This window comes from Myxine glutinosa, chromosome 1 (genome assembly GCF_964187855.1).
Source record: "Myxine glutinosa chromosome 1, kmMyxGlut1.1, whole genome shotgun sequence".
In the NCBI taxonomy this organism is placed as follows: Eukaryota; Metazoa; Chordata; class Myxini; order Myxiniformes; family Myxinidae; genus Myxine; species Myxine glutinosa.
This window is the reverse complement of record NC_136261.1, coordinates 377429462-377449426: the sequence shown is the minus strand read 5'-3', so window position 1 is coordinate 377449426 and position 19965 is coordinate 377429462. Positions and strand designations below refer to the sequence as shown.

Genomic DNA, 19965 nt, shown 5'->3' with positions numbered 1-19965 from the left:
GGCTATTCAGTGCTTTTGAGTTCTTTCGAGTTGAGCTAAAATAAATAGCTCAGTGAAACTTCGTTCCTGGTGTCGTCCATTTTGTCCGGCTTTATTGTGCGAGCATAGCTCCACAATTGGTGACCCCTTTTCAAGAACATGGCGATGGAGTCATCTGTAGCTTTGAAGCTCCCTGGCTTTTGGGAATCGCACGCGGCCGTCTGGTTCGCCCAAGCGGATTCTCAATTCGCCCTGCGGAACATTACGGAGGACACGACATGCTACCACCATGTGGTCTCCGCGCTCAACGCCTCCACTGCTGCCCGGGTCCTGAGCTTCCTACAGAACCCACCGAACGCCGACAAATATGGCGCGCTCAAAGGCCTACTCCTCGGTGCGTTTGGACTCATGGAGACCGAACGCGCGCGACAACTGCTCGACCTCCCGCAGCTGGGTGAGGCCCGTCCATCCAAACGCATGGACCACATGCTTGCTCTACTCGGTGACCACAGCCCGGATTTCCCTCTTCCGCGAGCTGATCCGCCGGCAGCTACCCGGGCAGGTACGATTAGCTTTGGCTAATTCGCCCAACACGGACCCTCGCGCCCTGGCCAAGGAGGCCGATAAATTTTTCTCGGCCAGGCGACATGTCGGAGTGGCCGCCTGGAACCCTGGGCCGACCGAGGCAATGCCCGGGCCACGACCGGTGCCACCACCGGCCGAGTTAGTGCCACTGGCGGCAGCGGCCGCCACGACGCCCCGTCGACCGAACCCGACGCGACCGCCGGAGCCTCCACCAGAGCGGACCATGTGCTACTACCATGCCAGTTTCGGGCAGAAGACCAGAACGTGCCGCTCACCGTGCACTTTCGGCAGGTTGGGAAACGACCAGGCCGGCACTCGCTGCCTGCCATGAGCGTCAGCCATTCAGGCAGCCTTCTGTTTATTACGGACACAGCGTCCGGGCGGCGTTTTTTGTGTGACACCGGCGCTCAACTGAGCGTGATACCTGCCTCGGTGCAGGACAAACAGGCCGCGCTTTGCGGCCCCACCTTGGTTGCCGCAAACGGCTGCTCCATCCACACCTTCAGTTCGCGCAGCGTCGCATTCTGCTTCGGGGGCCAGCGCTTCAGGTGGGCCTTCATCACGGCAAACGTGCCCATGGCCTTGCTGGGTGCAGATTTTCTGTGCGCGCATGGGCTTTTGGTGGACGTCAAACGGCGTCGGCTCATCAATGCGGAGACCTTCAGCTCGCTCGCTTGCTCATTGAGCGGATCAGCACCAACCAAGCTAGCCTGCACAGTCCCGGCCGCGGACAATTTCACCCGCCTGTTCGCCGAGTTTCCCGCTCTCACGCAGCCGACGTTTTCGGCCATCACCGTCAAACACGGCGTCGAACACCACATCCCGACCACAGGTCCACCGGTCTACGCCAGGGCTCGTCGCCTCGACCCGACCAAACTCACAGTGGCGAAGGCGGATTTCGACGCGCTGGAGCGATTGGGCATTGTGCAGCGCTCGAATAGCGTGTGGGCCTCACCCCTGCACATCGTGCCCAAACCGGGTGGTGGATGGCGACCATGCGACGATTACCGCCGCCTCAACGATGCCACCACCCCCGACCGGTACCCGATACCACACATACAGGATCGTTCCACCCGTTTGGCGGGGCGGGTGATCTTTTCCAAGGTCGACCTCATTCGGGGCTACCACCAGGCACCCGTTCGGCTGGCCGACGTGCGGAAGATGGCGGTAATTACACCTTTTGGCCTCTTCGAGTTCCTTCGCATGCCGTTCGGCCTTAAGAACGCGGCCCAGGCCTTCCAGCGGCTGATGCACAGCGAGCTGTGCGACCTCACCTTCCTTTTTGTCTACTTGGATGACATTCTCGTCGCCAGCACTTCCCGGGCGGAGCACCTCATCCACCTGCGCACGCTTTTTGAGCGCCTCAGCCAGCATGGCCTCATCATCAACCCGGCGAAATGCCAGTTTGGCGTAATGGCCGTCGACTTCCTGGGGCACCGCATCAGGAAGCGCGGGGCTGTCCCGCTGCCTACCAAGGTAGAGGCAGTCACAAGTTTCCTGCGGCCCCGCTCCATCAAAGCCCTACAGGAATTTTTGGGGATGGTAAATTTCTACCACCGGTTCGTGCCTCGCGCCGCCCAACTCATGCGCCCCCTGTACGAAGCCCTCCGGGGCAAGCCGGGCAAGCACGACGTCGCCTGGACCAAAGAGATGGACGAGGCGTTCACGGGCGCTAAGCTGGCCCTCGCCGACGCGACCATGCTGGCGCACCCGGCGCTCGACACACCCATCGCCCTCACCACGGACGCTTCCGACTACGCGGTGGGCGCCGTGCATGAACAGTGAGTGAACGGGGCTTGGCAACCGCTGGCCTTCTTCAGCCGGCAGCTACGGCCTACCGAGCGCAAGTATAGCGCTTTCGACCACGAGCTCCTCGGCCTTTACCTGGCCGTTCGCCACTTCCGCCATCTTTTAGAGGGCCGCCCGTTCACGGCGTTTGTGGACCACAAACCCCTGGTCTCCGACATGGCCAAGGTTGCAGAGCAGTTGTCGGCCTGCCAGCAGCGCCACCTCTCCGCCGTGTCCGAATTTACGACGGACATCCGGCACGTCGCAGGCAAGGACAACGCTGTGGCCGATTGCCTCTCCCGGTCTGGCGCGAACGCTGTCCACCTCGGTGTGGACTTCGCCCACATGGTGGCTGACCAGACCGCCGACCCCACGGTGCAAGCCCTCCAGACAGCGGACACAGGCCTGCGGTTGGCCGACATCCCCTTCGAGGACACATGCACAGTTCTACTGTGCCACATTTCCCTGGGCCAACCTCGCCCCATCGTGCGCACCGGATGGCAGCGGCACATTTTTGACGCCCTCCACGGCCTTTCCCACCCTGGCCGGAAAGCGTCGCAGAAGCTCGTGGCAGCAAAGTTCATCTGGCACGGGCTCCGTAAGGACGTCTGCGACTGGGCCAATGCCTGTGTCGCCTGCCAGCGCGCGAAGGTCCACCGGCACACCCAGGCCCCGTTGGCAGCATTCGACGTGCCCGCGCAGTGCTTCGACCACGTCAATGTGGACCTGGTGGGACCCCTTCCCTCCTCGCGGGGCTTCACCCACCTCACGATGGTGGACAGGACCACCAGGTGGCTGGAGGCCATCCCGCTGGCATCAACAACATCCGCCAACGTGGCGCAGGCCTTCATTGGCACCTGGATTGCCCGTTTCGGTGCCCCCTCGGACAAAATCCTCTGACAGAGGCCCGCAATTCTCCTCCGAGCATTGGGGCGCGGTCGCCCAGGCCTTAGGGGTCAAGCTACACCGCACCACGGCCTACCACCCCCAAGCCAACGGCTTGTGCGAGCGGTTCCACCGCTCAATGAAGGCTGCTATTAGGGCCAGCCTCCAGGACGACGGTTGGGCCGACAGGCTCCAGTGGGTCCTATTGGGCCTCCGAACGGCCCCTAACGAGGACCTCCAGGCTTCCACCGCCGAGCTGGTCTACGGCCAGCCACTGCGCGTGCCGGGCGAGTTCATCCCTGACGCCACCGGCCCCTGGTCCGCGGCTCGCCAACGCTCGGTCCTCCAGGAGGCCGCCAGGAGATTTGCCCCCGTGCCCACGTCCCACCACGGCTGCCCCCAACCCCACGTCCCCCCAGCACTTCGCACTGCGGAGTACGTTTTTATCCGGAACGACGCACACCGGGGACCGTTCCGGCCACCGTACAATGGACTTTTCCGGGTCCTGAAGAGGGATGACAAGTCGTTCATCATTGACATCGGCGGCAAACCGGACCGCATCTCCATGGCCCGCCTCAAGCCAGCCCATTTGGACCTCGACCAACCTCCAAGGTTGGCCCTTCCTCCACGACGGGGCCGTCCCCCGTCAACCAAGCCCCCCGCCCGACCATCCACCGTCACGCCACCTACCACCCCCACACGAATCGCCAGGGGTCGTTTTGGGCCGGGTCATCAAGACCCCCCTCAAACTGACTCTCCCGGTGCAAGTTAATTCTGGGGGGGGGGGGGCATGTTGCGCTTACCGGAAGCATGACACAATCAGCTTGCACCGGCCGATGACGTAACCGGCGGGCGGTTACGTGCCCGGACTCACCCAGACATTTCCGGACTTGCCTTGCCCGGGCGGACTCTTGATTTGCATACCACGCCCCGTTGAGAGGCGTGGCTGACTTATTTGCATACCACGCCCTGCCTCAGAGGCGTGGCTTTTGTGTGGTGAACTTTGATATAAATTGCCGCCCGTGTTAACGGGCTATTCAGTCCTTTTGAGTTCTTTCGAGTTGAGCTAAAATAAATAGCTCAGTGAAACTTCGTTCCTGGTGTCATCCATTTTGTCCGGCTTTATTGTGCAAGCATAGCTCCACAGCAGGACCTTTGGATCCCAAGCCCGCCGCCCAAACCGTGAGGCCAACATCAGGTGATAACGACAAGATGAATTCCAGGAATTCAAGATGAATTTGACCGATCTGTTTTTTTTTGCTTTGGCCATGGTCTGCAGAACTGAAAAGTGATCCCTACCTCGACAATCAGCTGAACAGACCAGGTAGGTGCTCATATGTACCCGAAGCGACTTTTTAAAGAAGATACTCCAACTTTAGTTTTGCACGTCGCAGATGGGACCGACATATTTTTCCACGCCATCCCGACATAGAAAGTACCAGCGTACTCTCTGATATATACACGAGTAAAAAGCTCCTCAAAAATGATGGGTAGGAACAATTTATTCAATGGTGCAGCCTCGTGAGCGTGCCAAAGTCTGAAGCCTCGGCCTAGTGTCAGGTGTACTCATATGTTTTTTTATTTATTAGACATCTTACGGATGTAAATGAAAACTCGTTTTACTCTGCACACATTGCACGTCAGGTGCAGCAAATTTCACCTCCCTGCCCCTTTTTTTTTTTTTTTTTTACGCTGCTGTACACTGCCCTTGAGGCTTGTTTTGCATGCCACCACCTACACCTCCAATAGAAGAGACAATTACTATTTCATGGAAAATGTTTTTCATGATTGTTTTGTCCTCAAAAATAGACCATAGTGAATACATTCGTTTTAAAAGATTGGCCTTTAAAACCTACCCTTGTGAAGGGGGACAGACATCTGGAAAAACCCACAAACTGACAATGTGGTTTATATGGTAGAGAGAGATGTCTGTACTATTTTGAGATATGGGAATAATAAAATCACAAAAATCCCATTTGATTGTAATGGGGTGAAATTCATGTCATGGAAACCGTTAACATTTAAAAACAGCTAAATTGATTGTTATCTCCACCTCCAAAGGTGAACGGAGGTTAAGCTTTCACCCGTTGGGCTGTCTGTCTGATCGTTTGTCTATCTGTAAGCAGGATATCTCCAAGGCCGTCTTAACGCATGGGCACAATGGGCAGTTGCCCAGGGGCCCCACGATTCTAGGGGCACCATGCTGCCATATTGTTCACGAGAGATCTCTTGGCAGAGTGGATAATTACTCGACCTCTCGTTGAAAAGGCCTGGGATTAAGTTACGAAATAAGACTGCAGCAGATTACATTTCATTTTTTATGCAAATGGTATAACATGCATTAACCTTATTTCATTAAGATTTCCACTCATTTATTCACTGTGTAAAATACAAAACAAGTTTCACTGCGCATCCCGATTGCCATTTGTTGAATGACGTCACGCACTTCTTGTTGAAGTTGAGTTGAAGTGTCTAATTATCTACAAATAATCCGGAAGAATTCCCATGCTTTAAACACGCGTCATGTTAAGGTGTATAGAGAAGTTTAACATGTCCTTCCACAGCATGGCATTATGATTAAAAAATAAATAACAAAAATAATGATAACATTGTAACAAAGCATATATTAATTAATCTAATAATATTAATAACAATAATTATATTAGTATTATTTGCCAACAATAATAACGAACGTTTAAACCCCCCTCCCCCACCCTCTGCGCACATCAACGAAACAAGTTTCACTGCGCATCCCGATTGCCATTTGTTGAATCTATAGTCCCTGTATATAGAGTTGTGTCAACTCAAATTTGGACGCCATTTTGTGTCTAAGTGTGTCGGATTAGATATACATGGACATTCGCGATATGGGGTGATATATTCTAAACCTGCTAAAAAAATTTTTTACTACACATATTTAGTCTTATTATTACATACAGGTGATATTTGTTTTGTCAAAAACTCAGCTATTGCCGTGAAAAAGAGCTGTGTGGTGATATTAAAAGTGGTATGGCAATGCATATTACAAGCCAACACTGCATATAAGAGCTAACATTATAAGTAACTAACTAAAAGACTATAACTATAACTATACTATAACTATAACTATAAGAACTAACATTATAAGAATTTTTATTCTAACACAACACAGTTTAATTTTAATGAGCTGTCATGTACTAGTACTTCCACAACAGAAAATCACATGGACAATCTTCCGGAAGATGGCCAGACAAATCGCTAGCTCTATCGACCACATGTATATTGATATCAAACAGCGATAACAGCTTTTGAAAGTTGAGCCAGTTTTAAATGTGGGTACACAAATACACCTGTTTTACTGCATTAATCACCTAGAAATATTGTATGTTTTGGGAACGATAGCTGTCACCAGGTTAAATATATAGGGATTGTCCAATGTGCAAAATCTTCCATCACTACAATTTGGCCATAAATCCCGGGGTGGGAAATATTTGAGCAAATATGCCACAAGACGCATGAGCATTGTACAAAGCAAACAATAACTCGTCAAATTTTGGACGTATGGATGGCTGCACAACCCGCAAAAAAATTGAGCAGGTCCCCCCCTAAAATTGCTTTTATGATTGCCGATTAGGCTAAAGATTTTAAACCAAAAAAATAACTTGCCTCGGAATATGTTTTGAATGGACGGACAGACAACTGAAAACAAAACGGACCATGGGTTTCCCACCCCTATAAAATCAAAATTAATTCCCTCTGAAAAAGTACAGTGACATTGCCCGCAGAATACCCAACCGCAGACCAGGCAATGTCACTGTACCGGGACATTTCATCAATCAATGACAATATGCGGTCCGATAGGACTACCCGAAAAAAATTGAGCAGGGTTCTTCCCACGGAAATGCATTTTTGGTCAGCTCCTTGAAGAGTATAAACAAACACAAATCACTTCCCTTTAAAAGGGTTTTCAACGGACAGACAACCAAAAAAAAACCGAGCAGATAGAATTGCTTTTGAACATCGATCATCAAGCGGCGTGGGCCTACCTGGCAGAGTCTCGAGGAGTCGATCGCTTTCCAGCTCTTTCGTCTGACTTTCGCTTCCCAAATTTGTCTTCTGACTTTATCACTTGGAAATCTATACATCTTATATTTCCCAGATTGGTTTGAACAACCAAAAGCAGAACAACCAGTCATTTTGTTTGGCAATAAACAACATTCCCGTACCAAGCTGACGTTCACGCATGGTGAAGTTAGACACAAAATGGCGCCACGAAATCACGTGACCAGAAATCTCGGGTCAGCGCATGGCGCAACTCTCTTTATACAGGGACTCTAGTTGAATCTTGCATGACGTCACGCACTTCTCTCAAATTTATTCCAGCAAACGCCATCAGCATTTCACAGCGCCAAATATTTGTCTTGTCACTCTTGTGAATTGTGAACAGTGAGCATCTTCCATGCTTATGTAATCAGGTTCGTTGTCAATTATAATGCATTAACAACCAAGATTTGCCGAAATGATTCTCACAGTGGGCGGGAAGGGGCCCCGGCGGATTTCTTTGCCCAGGTGGGACATTGCTCTGAAGGCGGCCCTGGATACCTCAAAAGGTCATGGGTGAATACGGACAATTTGGTGGACAGAATCTGTGTTTTACAAGGACGAATTGATTTGATTTTCGTGAAGATTCAAATCAAGATCCAGATACGACAATTTTAAGTGATTCTTCACCATTGAGAGATCGGGACAAAAACGATATATAGCACAATATCTCAAAAAGTTATGGGCGGATTCAGACAAAACTCGGTGGACGGATTGTGTAGGTGACAAGAACAAGCCGATGACATTTTGGTTCAGGTCCGAATGCAGATCGGGCCTATCAGTGGGACACAAAACGTAAACTCAGGTGTGTGTACTCCAGCTCCAGCGAGTGCCATTCCAGGTTTATCTGTTTTGATGTTTTCGCCGTTTTGATTTTGTTAAACTGAAGGAACTGCGCTCCAACGCGAGTCGAAAGAATTGACGCGACCAAAGACGGAATTCGTGCGAGTTGCTTTATTGAAACAAAACAGCTCAGGTATTCTGACAAGCCCGTTTTTCAGGCAACAATATATATACACATTTATGTCGGGAAGTTTGCCCGGCAAAAGCTACACCGGGCATGCCCGGGTATCAAGGGCGAGCCTTGGAAAGGCGAGTCTGGACCTGCCCGGGCGTGTTTGGCTGCGGCCTGGCAAGTCGAGGCTGGGCGTGCCCGGGCGCTCTGGGCGAGCACTGGAAAGGCGATAGCGGGCATGCCCGGACGCTCTGGGCGAGCCCTGGAAAGGCGATAGCGGGCATGCCCGGACGCTCTGGGCGAGCCCTGGAAAGGTGATAGCGGGCATGCCCGGACGCTCTGGGCGAGCCCTGGAAAGGCGATAGCGGGCATGCCCGGACGCTCTGGGCGAGCCCTGGAAAGGCGAGAGCGGGCATGCCCGGGAAAGACGAGACCGGGCGTGCCCGGGAGGTTCGGGCGTGCCCGGGAGAGGCGCGTCTGGCCGTGTTCTGGCCGGTGCAAGGCGATTATGTACATCCAGCGGTAACCGCTACACACGCCCCTCCAGAATGGACCTGCACTGGCAGGGTCAATTTAAGGGGGGTCCGGATGACCCGGCCGAAGCGACCCCTGGAGGGTCGTGGGGAGGGGTCTGACGTGGTGGTGGGTGGTCGAGCGGGGGGAACTGTGGATGGGGGGCGGCCTCGCCGTGGAGGAAGGGCCAACCGTGGTGGTCGGTCGACGTCCATGTGCGCCGGTTTGAGGCGGTCCACAGAAATCCGGTCCGGCCGGCCGCCGAAGTCGACGATGAAAGACTTGTCGCCCCGTCACAGGACCCGGAAGGGCCCGTCGTACGGCGGCCGGAGTGGCCCCCGGTGCGTGTCATGACGCACAAAGACGTACTCCGCTGTGCGAAGCACCTGGGGGACGTAGGACTGAGGGCCACCGTGGCGGGACGTCGGCACGGGGGCAAATCGTCGGGCGGCCTCCTGGAGGTCCGAGCGCTGGCGAGCGGCGGACCAGGGACTGGTAGCGTCAGGCACGAATTCGCCCGGGACGCGGAGTGGCTGGCCGTAGACGAGCTCGGCGGCGGACGCCTGGAGGTCTTCCTTGGGGGCCGTGCGAAGGCCCAAAAGGACCCACGGCAGCCGGTCGGCCCAACCGTCATCCTGAAGGCTGGCCATGAGTGCGGCCTTCATGGAGCGGTGAAACCGCTTGCACAACCCATTGGCTTGGGGGTGGTAGGCCGTGGTGCGGTGCAGCGTGACCGCCAACGAACGGGCGAACGCGCCCCAAAGCTCAGACGTGAACTGTGGGCCGCGGTCGGACGAGATGTCCGCTGGTGCGCCGAAGCGCGCGACCCAGGTGGCGATGAACGCCTGCGCCACGTCGGCGGCGGTGGTGGAGGTGAGGGGCACGGCCTCCGGCCACCTGGTGGTCCTGTCCACCATGGTGAGCAGGTGGGTGAACCCCCGCGAGGGGGGCAGGGGACCCACCAGGTCCACGTGGACGTGGTCGAAACGCCGTTCAGGCACGGCGAAAGGTGCCAGCGGGGCCTGGGTGTGGCGGTGGACCTTGGCTCGCTGGCAGGCCGTGCAGGCGTTGGCCCAGTCACGGATGTTTCGTCGAAGGCCGTGCCAGACGAAACGCGCCGACACCAGCTTCTGAGAAGCTTTCCGGCCCGGGTGAGAAAGGCCGTGGATGGAGGCGAAGATGCGGCGCTGCCAGGAAACGGGCACGATGGGGCGAGGCTGGCCCTGGGAGACGTCGCAGAGCAGGACGGTGCCCGCGAAGGGGATGTCGGCCAGGCGGAGGCCCGTGTCCGCCACGCGGAGTGCCTGCACCGAGGCGTCGGTGGTCTGGTCGGCCGCCATGAGCGTGAAGTCCACGCCGAGGTGGACCGCATTCGCGCTGGCCCGCGAAAGGCAGTCGGCCATGGCGTTGTCTTTGCCGGCGACGTGCTGGATGTCCGTGGTGAACTCCGACACGGCGGAGAGGTGGCGCTGCTGGCGGGCCGACCACGGCTCCGTGACCTTAGCCATTGCGTAGACCAACGGCTTGTGGTCGACGAAAGCCGTGAACGGGCGGCCCTCCAGGAGGTGTCGGAAATGGCGAACGGCCAGGAATAGCCCGAGCAGCTCGCGGTCGAACGTGCTGTAGTTTAACTCGTTCGGCCGGAGTTGCCGGCTGAAAAAAGCGAGTGGCTGCCAAACCCCGTCCACCCATTGCTCATGGACGGCGCCCACCGCGTAGTTGGAGGCGTCCGTAGTGAGGGCGATGGGCGCGTTGAGCACCGGGTGAGCCAGCAGTGTTGCGTCGGCGAGGGCCCGTTTGGCACTGGCGAAGGCCGCGTCCATGGCCGCGGACCAAACAATGTCATGCTTGGCCGGCTTGCCCCGGAGGGCCTCGTAAAGGGGCCGCATGAGCTGAGCAGCGCGGGGCACGAATCGGTGATAAAAATTCACCATGCCGAGGAACTCTTGGAGGGCCTTGATGGAACGGGGACGCGGGAACGTGGTGATGGCCTCGACCTTGGTCGGCAGCGGCACGGCCCCGGTCTTGGTGATGCGGTGGCCCAAAAAGTCAACGGTCGTCGCGCCGAAGTGGCATTTGACCGGGTTGACAATTAAGCCGTGCTCGCTGAGGCGACCGAACAGTGTTCGGAGGTGGAGGAGGTGCTCGGCGCGGGACATGCTGGCGACGAGGATGTCATCCAGATAGACGAAAAGAAACGGCAGGTCGCGCAGCACGCCGTCCATCAAGCGCTGGAACGCCTGGGCCGCGTTCTTGAGGCCAAACGGCATCCGCAAAAATTCGAACAGGCCGAACGGCGTGATGACGGCCGTCTTCGGGACGTCGGCCGCCCGGACAGGTACCTGGTGGTAGCCCCGTATCAGGTCAATTTTCGAAAAGATGACCCGTCCCGCCAAACGGGCGGAAAAGTCCTGAATATGCGGGATCGGGTACCTGTTGGGGGTGGTAGCGTCATTGAGACGGCGGTAGTCGCCACACGGGCGCCATCCACCCCCCGGCTTTGGCACGATGTGCAGTGGCGAGGCCCACGCGCTATCGGAGCGCCGCACGATGCCGAGGTGCTCCAACGCGTCAAATTCGGCCTTTGCCACGGCGAGCTTGGCTGGGTCGAGGCGGCGGGCCCTGGCGTAGACCGGCGGGCCCGTAGTGGGTATGTGGTGCTCGATCCCGTGCCGTACCGCGACGGCCGAAAACGTCGGCCGCGTGAGGGCCGGGAATTCCACGAGCAGGCGAGCGAACTCGTTCGTTGCCGGGAGGGCGCACGCCAGTTCGGTCGGCGCGGAGCTGCTCATTGTGCACGCCAGGGAGCTGGAGGTCTCGGCGTGGACAAGGCGACGTCGTTTGACGTCGACCAGCAGCCCGTGCACGCAGAGGAAGTCGGCGCCCAGCAAAGCCATGGGGACGCTGGCGGTAACAAAAGTCCATTGAAAGCGCTGGCTGCCGAAGCAGAGGGTGACGACACGTGGGCCGAAAGTGCGTATGGCCGAGCCATTAGCAGCGACCAAAGAGGGGCCGCAAACTGCGTCCAGCCTGTCCTGCTCGGAGGCAGGTATGACGCTCAGTTGGGCGCTGGTGTCGCACAGGAAACGCCGTCCAGACGCTTTGTCCCGAATAAACAGCAAGTTGCCCGAGTGGCCGGTGCTCATGGCTGGGAATGAACGCCGGCCTGGCCGTTTCCGACCTGCCGAAAGTGCACGGGGGCCGGCACGTCCGAGCCTTGTGTCCGAACCTGTCGTGGTAATAACACCACGCCCGGTCAGGTGGAGGCCCCGGCCGTCGTGTCGGAAGCGGGCGGTGCGGCGTGGCGGCCGCCAGTTGCACCGGCAGTTCGGCCTCCAACCGCGCAGGGTGCTCGGGCATCGTGGGCGTCGCCTCGGATGGCGGCGGGCTCCAGGTAACCGCGCCGATGTGCTGGCCCGCCGAGGAGATCTTATCGGCTTCCCTGGCGAGGGCGCGGGAATCCGTGATCAACGTGCCAGCCAGGGCGAGGCGTACCGGGTTAGGCAGCTGACGGAGGAACAGCTCCCGGAACAGGAATGCCGGAGAGTGCTCGCCGAGCAACGAGAGCATATAGTCCATGCGCTCGGACGGGCGCGTGTCGCCGAGCTCGGGCAGGTCAAGCAGGCGCCGTGCGCGTGCTGCCGGTGAGAGGGCGAAAGCGCCGAGGAGGAGCGTCTTCAGCGCGTCGTATTTGTCAGCAGCCGGCGGGTGCTGGAGGAGGCTCAAGGCGCGGGCCGCGGTGGTGGAACCGAGCGCCGCCACAACATGGTGGAAGCGGGTGTCGTCCGCGGTGATGCCTCGCAGGGCGAACTGGGAGTCCGCCTGGGCGAACCAAACAGCCGCGTGAGCCTCCCAGAAGGTAGGCAGTTTAAGCGTCACTGCCGTATCCATGTCGGTAGGTCACCAATGAAGGAACTGCGCTCCAACGCGAGTCGAAAGAATTGACGCGACCAAAGACGGAATTCGTCCGAGTTGCTTTATTGAAACAAAACAGCTCAGGTATTCTGACAAGCCCGTTTTTCAGGCAACAATATATATACACATTTATGTCGGGAAGTTTGCCCGGCAAAAGCTACACCGGGCATGCCCGGGTATCAAGGGCGAGCCTTGGAAAGGCAAGTCTGGGCCTGCCCGGGCGTGTTTGGCTGCGGCCTGGCAAGTCGAGGCTGGGCGTGCCCGGGCGCTCTGGGCGAGCCCTGGAAAGGCGATAGCGGGCATGCCCGGACGCTCTGGGCGAGCCCTGGAAAGGCGATAGCGGGCATGCCCGGACGCTCTGGGCGAGCCCTGGAAAGGCGATAGCGGGCATGCCCGGACGCTCTGGGCGAGCCCTGGAAAGGCGATAGCGGGCATGCCCGGGAAAGACGAGACCGGGCGTGCCCGGGAGGTTCGGGCGTGCCCGGGAACAGTGAGTCCGGGCATGCCCGGGAGAGGCGCGTCTGGCCGTGTTCTGGCCGGTGCAAGGCGATTATGTACATCCAGCGGTAACCGCTACAAAACTAATTCAGCGACCAAATCTGCAAATCTTATTCAAATTTCACGTCAATCGGATGTAAATTGACCATTTTAGATAAGTTTGACCTTGACCGCTTGAAAACATGGCTGACGAAAGGTGATCGAGCAAATCCACTGATTTCAAAGTGCTGATGGAGTAGAATGTGGTGATGCAAACCGGAAGTCTCTCAACAACGACTCTGTGCCAAGTTATCGAACGAAAATTTGTGATGCAAACAAGATCATTTCATTCTTTCCAAAAAGAAAGAGTTTTTCATCCTTCGTGTTTTCTAAGCATTCGTTCATTTCTTGTTTCGATTCATTCGTTCCTCGTTTTCCCACCTGTGAAACCAACTTCCACACTCTCTTCAATGTCATTCTTCCCTCCAGGTATTCAAGACACCTGTTCACCACCATCTCAATCCAAAACGGATCGTCCCCAATCCAAAACCATGATCTTTCCTGTCCTCGTTATCCACCCCAGTTCCTCCTCCTTCCAAATTTCCATCTTCACCTCCTTGGAGTTTCCTTCTGTATCCATCTTGTCCACACCTTGGATCACCTTGTCCATCCTAAGCATCCGCTCCTGCCTCACATTCCTCCCCATACCCACTGTTTATATCCAAGTCTCCCTCTATATTGGCCTTCAACTAGACCATTGGTGTTTTCCCCCCTCTCTCTACTGTTCCTTGTGCGTCCTGTCACGTCCTCATTCGTTAATCACACTCACGCTTCCACGAGCTTCCACGATGTATTATAAAAAGAACGACACTCTTTGACGTCACAACGCAGACCGATATGCCTCCACCCACATTATTACCAAGTTTAATTCAAATACCTTCAGTTGTTCACAAGATATCACATTTTTACCTGACATGACATCTGACTTTTGACCTCTTGACCCCAAAATCTAATCTTTTCATCTTTACCTCATTACACACACCTTTACAAAGTTTGACTAAGATCCTTTCTGTCGTTCTTCAGTTATCGCGATATTGAAATCCGATGACGGACGGACAGACGGACGGACAACCCGATAACAAAATGGTTCCAGTGACTTGGTCGGTGGAGGCACAAAAAAGGATGGAATATTTCACCTCCACAACTTTAATACAAATAAGACAAATAAGACAACCGGCTGTGTTTCTGGAAAAAGGAAAACTTAACTCTCACGTCCATCCACACCTCCACCCCATCCCACACACCCCCCGCCCGCCCCCCACTTCCCAAATCCCGCGACTGCAATAACTTCAGGTGAAGAAGTATCCCCTTATGGTGAGATCAAACAAGAGATTTCAGTAACTTCACGGTGAGCTCCGGATGAAATGAGTGGATAACCTCAACTCATTCACAAGATGTTACTTCTGTTGTTGTTTCGTATCCAGCCATCGGCTGCTGGTTGCATCATTTTCTGGAAGTGTGGCTGTGCCGCAGACGCAGTGCCACTATTAACAGTAATAACTACAAGGGCACTCGGTAGTGGGCATACCTCTGGTGGAGGGCATACCACCGGCAGAGTGCATACCCCTGGTAGAGTGCATACCCCTGGTAGTGTGCATACCCCTGGTAGAGTGCATACACCTGGTAGAATGCATACACCTGGTAAGGTGCATACAGCTTGTAGAGTGCATACCCCTGGTAGAGTGCATACCCCTGGTAGAATGCATACACCTGGTAGAGGGCATACACCTGGTAGAGTGCATACACCTGGTAGAATGCATACACCTGGTAGGGTGCATACACCTGGTAGAGTGCATACCCCTGGTAGAGTGCATACCCCTGGTAGAATGCATACACCTGGTAGAGGGCATACACCTGGTAGAGGGCATACCAGAGTGATTCATTCCATTTTTATCCCACTGATCGAATCAGGATTCTAACCTTCACCAAAACCGAATCACCTCTTCCTTGTCACACACCCAACTTATCCACCAAGTTTCGTCTGAATCTGTCCATAACTTTTTGAGACATCGTGCTGTATATCATTGTTCGCCCGATCATTCAATGGTGAGGTTGGTGTTGGCTTCACGGTTAAGGTGGCTGGCTTTTAATATTCGGGTCCTGAGTTTGAGCCCCTGCCATGATGTTGAACACCAGGTGGGCTGACACAGCCTGTCATCCTTTTAAGGTGGGCAAAATGAGTACCTGCCGACTGGTAATGGGGGCATTGCATCAGTGCACGTCCTGTCCCCAGAAAATGATGCAGCCAAACAGCCACAGGCTGCATCTGAACCACCACCAATCAATGAAGAAGAATCCCGAAAATAATTCTCGTATCCGGATCCGGATCTTCACCAAAATCGAATCAATTATTTCTTGTCACCTCCCCCACCGGTACACCGAATCTCGTCCGAATCCGTCCATACCTTTCCGAGATATCCTGCACACAAACAGACAGGGGAGAAAACATAACCTCGGTCCACCTTCGTTGGTTGGAGGTAACAATAAAAATCCTTTCACGCCATTTCATTGGCTGAGGAGTGCAGTTCTGGCCAGGTCACCACTCCGACGCAGGATAGTCGAATGGTTTATTACTCCCAGTAAGCTGGTACTCACCTGGTCCACCTCGGAGGGATGACAGGTTGGGTCAGCCCACCTGGACCCGGTTGCTCGAAGCTCTCCAGTGGATAAATATGTGATATCCTTCCAGAAACCGGGCCCAGGTGTTATTTTAACGGTACGACAGGTGCTCAGTCTCAGGACCTGAAGATGTTAAACCCGCCACCTTGACCGTTAAGGTAACACCAGGTTTATGTTACCCCATAACCCATTCACAAGATGTTACAATTTCCATGAAACGTCATTATTTTTATTTTAAAAGAAAATCGCACGAAGGCGAAAATTAAATCACTGGATGTTCGGGGGAGGGTTTTGTTATATGGGAACAGGAGGATGTTCGGGGATTCCTAACCAGGTAAAGAAAGGTGAATTGTGTTTCGTAAAGAAGGTGAATTAAAAATGTATTTAATATTTCAAATGTTATAAAAGAGATTAATGTGTTTGTGTTTCTGTCCGTTTGTCTGACGAAGTCTGTGACCCCGTGTTGTGTCTACAGATGGACGGACCCCGAGTCTGGACCCAAACTCTGCAAATCCTTGGATCAAGATCTCCCGGGATCTCAGAACAGCGACTCGAACCGAGACCGACAATCCGTACCCGGAACATCCTGATCGGTTTGATCATTGTGTACAAGTTCTTTCCTCTGATTGTTTCTCCTCGGGTCGTCATTACTGGGAGGTCGATGTGAGGTCGAGTAGTTGGTGGAGAATCGGAATCTGTTTAAACTCCATGCGGAGAAAAGGGTGTGGGAAAGAGTGCTGGTTGGGAAGGAATCCCGAGTCTTGGTGTTTACGGAAATATGAAAACAAATACTACACATGCCACAACAATCAAGATACCATCCTGTCCGTGCCGGGGGATCCCGAACGGTTTGGGTTCTTGTTGGATTGTGCGGAGGGAGAGTTTACGTGTTTCGGGGACTCGCGGGTTCTGCACGTGTTCAGGGGGAACTTCCTGGTCCCCGTTAAACCCGCGATTGAGGTTTGTGGTGATGGTGACTCCGTGCGGTTTTGCTCCTTTTAATGATTTCGTTCATTCCGTTTTGTTCATTCATTCCGTTGTGTTCATTCATTCCCTTCTGATTATTTACTTTGTGATTATAACAATGTATTCACAATCTGATTGTTGATTTGTTAATAAAGTTTATAAAATTAAATACATTTATTGTTTTTCTAATTTAGTGTTTGATGAAAATGCATTTATTTCCTTCACATTCCTCACATATTTACAACAATATCTGGGCATGACGTATGTCTAATGATTTTGGGATGAGAGAAAAAGTCATGGGACCTGGTTTTCTGAATTGTTTGAGTGAAAAACCCCCAAGAATCACATCAGACTCCATCCTCATCCTGTCAGACTACCGTCTCCACCACCAACACACAACTATTAATTATTTATATATTTATACACGACACCACCATATAACCACAACTTCTACCGACACGTGATGGTTGTACCCCCCAACGGAAGTCGCGGGTCAAATCTTCCCCTTTCTTCCTGCTGCCCGGATTCATCAAGTGCTGATCGGTCCCCATGGACCGGCCCTTTCCCTCTTGTCGCACTCAAACTCTCCTCCTCACTCTCACTCTCACACTCTCTCCCTTGCTCTCAGACTCTCTCCCTCGTTATCACATTCTCTCCTTCCCTCGCTCTCACACTCTCTCCCTCGCTCTCACTCTCTCTCGCTCGCTCTCACTTTCACACTCTCTCCCTCGTTATCACATTCTCTTCTTCCCTCGCTCTCACTCTCACACTCTCTCCCTTACTCTCACAATCTCTCCCTTGCTCTCACATTTTCTTCTTCCCTCGCTCTCAAACTCTATCCCTCTCTCTCACACTTTCCCTTGCTCTCACACTCTCTCCCTTGCTCTCACTCTCACAATCTCTCCCTTGCTCTCACTCTCACTCTCACACTCTCTCCCTTGCTCTCACACTCTCTCCCACGCTCTCACTCTCTCCTACTCTCACACTCTCTCCCATGCTCTCACACTCTCTCCTTCCTTGGCTCTCACTCTCTATCCCTCACTCTCACACTCTCTCCTACCCTCACACTCTCTCCCATGCTCTCACACTCTCTCCTTCCCTCGCTCTCACACTCTCCCTTGCTCTCACACTCTCTCATTCCTTCGCTCTCATTCTCTATCCCTCACTCTCACACTCTCTCCTTCCCTCGCTCTCACTCTATCCCTCTCTCTCACACTCTCTTCCTTGCTCTCACACTCTCTCCTTCCCTCGCTCTCACTCTATCCCTCTCTCTCACACTCTCTCCTTTGCTCTCACACTCTCTCCTTCCCTTGCTCTCACTCTATCCTCTGTGGAAGTGTAACTCAGTGTAACTTATTAATTGGCACTGGTAACTTATTAATTAACCTGGTAACAAAGCAGATACATTTTACATGCAAACTCTGTGAAAGACGAGTTTGTAAATGAGTCAGGAATGCGCCCGAACATGATAATCTCTTGTCCACCTGGTCACAGCCCCTGGCTGAAGCACCCCCCTATCGTTTGGTAAACGGAACTCACAACAGGAGGGGAGCGAGCTGATACCAGGACTTGGTACATGCATGACCTCGGGGCATTAGCGGAGAGGGGATTAAGTCCAGTTTGTCCATATAAACGAGAGCAAACGTGGAGTCGACAGAAGCTGCTACCAGAAGCTCTGACCAACGGGAGTGGCAGAGGAACATCAGCCGAACGAGAAGGACCATGCGAAAAGAGTTAACCTGATCCATTATATTATGCGGTATTATTTGGTAAATGGAATGAAGTGAATAACCAGTTAATAAACCAGACCTTTTGTAAACCTGTGTCCGGTCATTGGAGTCCTGTGAGTCTCTCAGCTACAAATTCTCCAACAATCTGGAGGCACCGCTGGAATTTCGAGTGGACGTCGTCAAGGGTCAAGGTGAGCATGACCTCTTGGGGATCTGTCCATTATGAAATATGAATTCTGAAGAAGGAGGATTTGGTGTGTGGGACTGGCGATTGTCCATAGGAAATACAAGGATGAAACGTGTTAAACGACTGTAGCAATTTATTCGTGTTTTTTTTTTCTCTAAATGATTTCTGTAAATACGTATTTTTGCACTGGTCATTAAGGGTCTTACTGTGACCTGGGAGCAAACGGAGCAAGCGTGCACCTTGCGACCATTTGCTTCCAGGACGTGTAAGGCCGGTACACTCGTTTACCCACCCGTACACGTATAAAGTACTTCTTTTTTTTTGCACTTGTTCAAAGCACTCGACTTGCTCGACGAGCGAGCGACTTGCTCGGCGCTCGGCGAGCGACAGGGAACCGGGAAAGGGAATTATATTTATATATATATATTTTTACCTCATTCCAATTTATGGTATTGCGACAAAAAGGCTTATATCTTTGGAAATGACTGGTCGGATTTAGACAAATTAAAACTCGTTCGATCAACAAATAAATTCATGACAGACAATCCCACCTCATGCCGGTCCAGAATTACTGTGAAAGATGGCGATTGGATAAAAATTGCATATCAACACTCCCTCACTGTCCCTCATTGTCCCTCATGTCCATACCGGCACCCTGTCTCTTCCTCCCGCTCCTTTTCCCTCCCTTTACTTCCCATTGGCGGACGTTTTGCGAGAAGCAAAGCATTTTGCAGGACGCTTCCAGGAAATAAAACCAGTGCTGTTGTTTTTTTTTGACGAAATTTGCCAGATAAATAGCATGGGTGACACGACGAAATGATCGAATGTAAAGTGAATCGAATGAAAATGAAGGATTTTTCAAATTGTTGTGGACTTTGGCCTCTGTTGAATAAAATGTAGTGATTGAATAAAATAGTTGACGGATATATAAATCCCATTCGAATGTAAAGTGAATCGAATGAAAATTAAGGATTTTTCAAATTGTTGTGGACTTTGGCCTATGTTGAATAAAATGTAGTGATTGAATAAAATAGTTGACGGATATATAAATCCCATTCGAATGTAAAGTGAATCGAATGAAAATTAAGGATTTTTCAAATTGTTGTGGACTTTGGCCTATGTTGAATAAAATGTAGTGATTGAATAAAATAGTTGACGGATATATAAATCCCATTCGAATGTAAAGTGAATCGAATGAAAATTAAGGATTTTTCAAATTGTTGTGG

At 53.1% G+C, this 19965-nt stretch overlaps 1 protein-coding gene across 1 annotated transcript in view; it reads left to right on the top strand.

Moving 5' to 3' along the window:
* Positions 1-16995, top strand: part of LOC137415233 (E3 ubiquitin-protein ligase TRIM7-like) — a 404481-nt gene extending 387486 nt beyond the window's left edge. The window contains exon 8 of the mRNA XM_078770203.1: positions 16332-16995. Coding sequence (XP_078626329.1) covers positions 16332-16858 — 527 coding nt within the window. The 3' untranslated portion in view covers positions 16859-16995. The remainder of the gene's footprint in view (positions 1-16331) is intronic.
* Positions 16996-19965: the final 2970 nt, after the last annotated feature.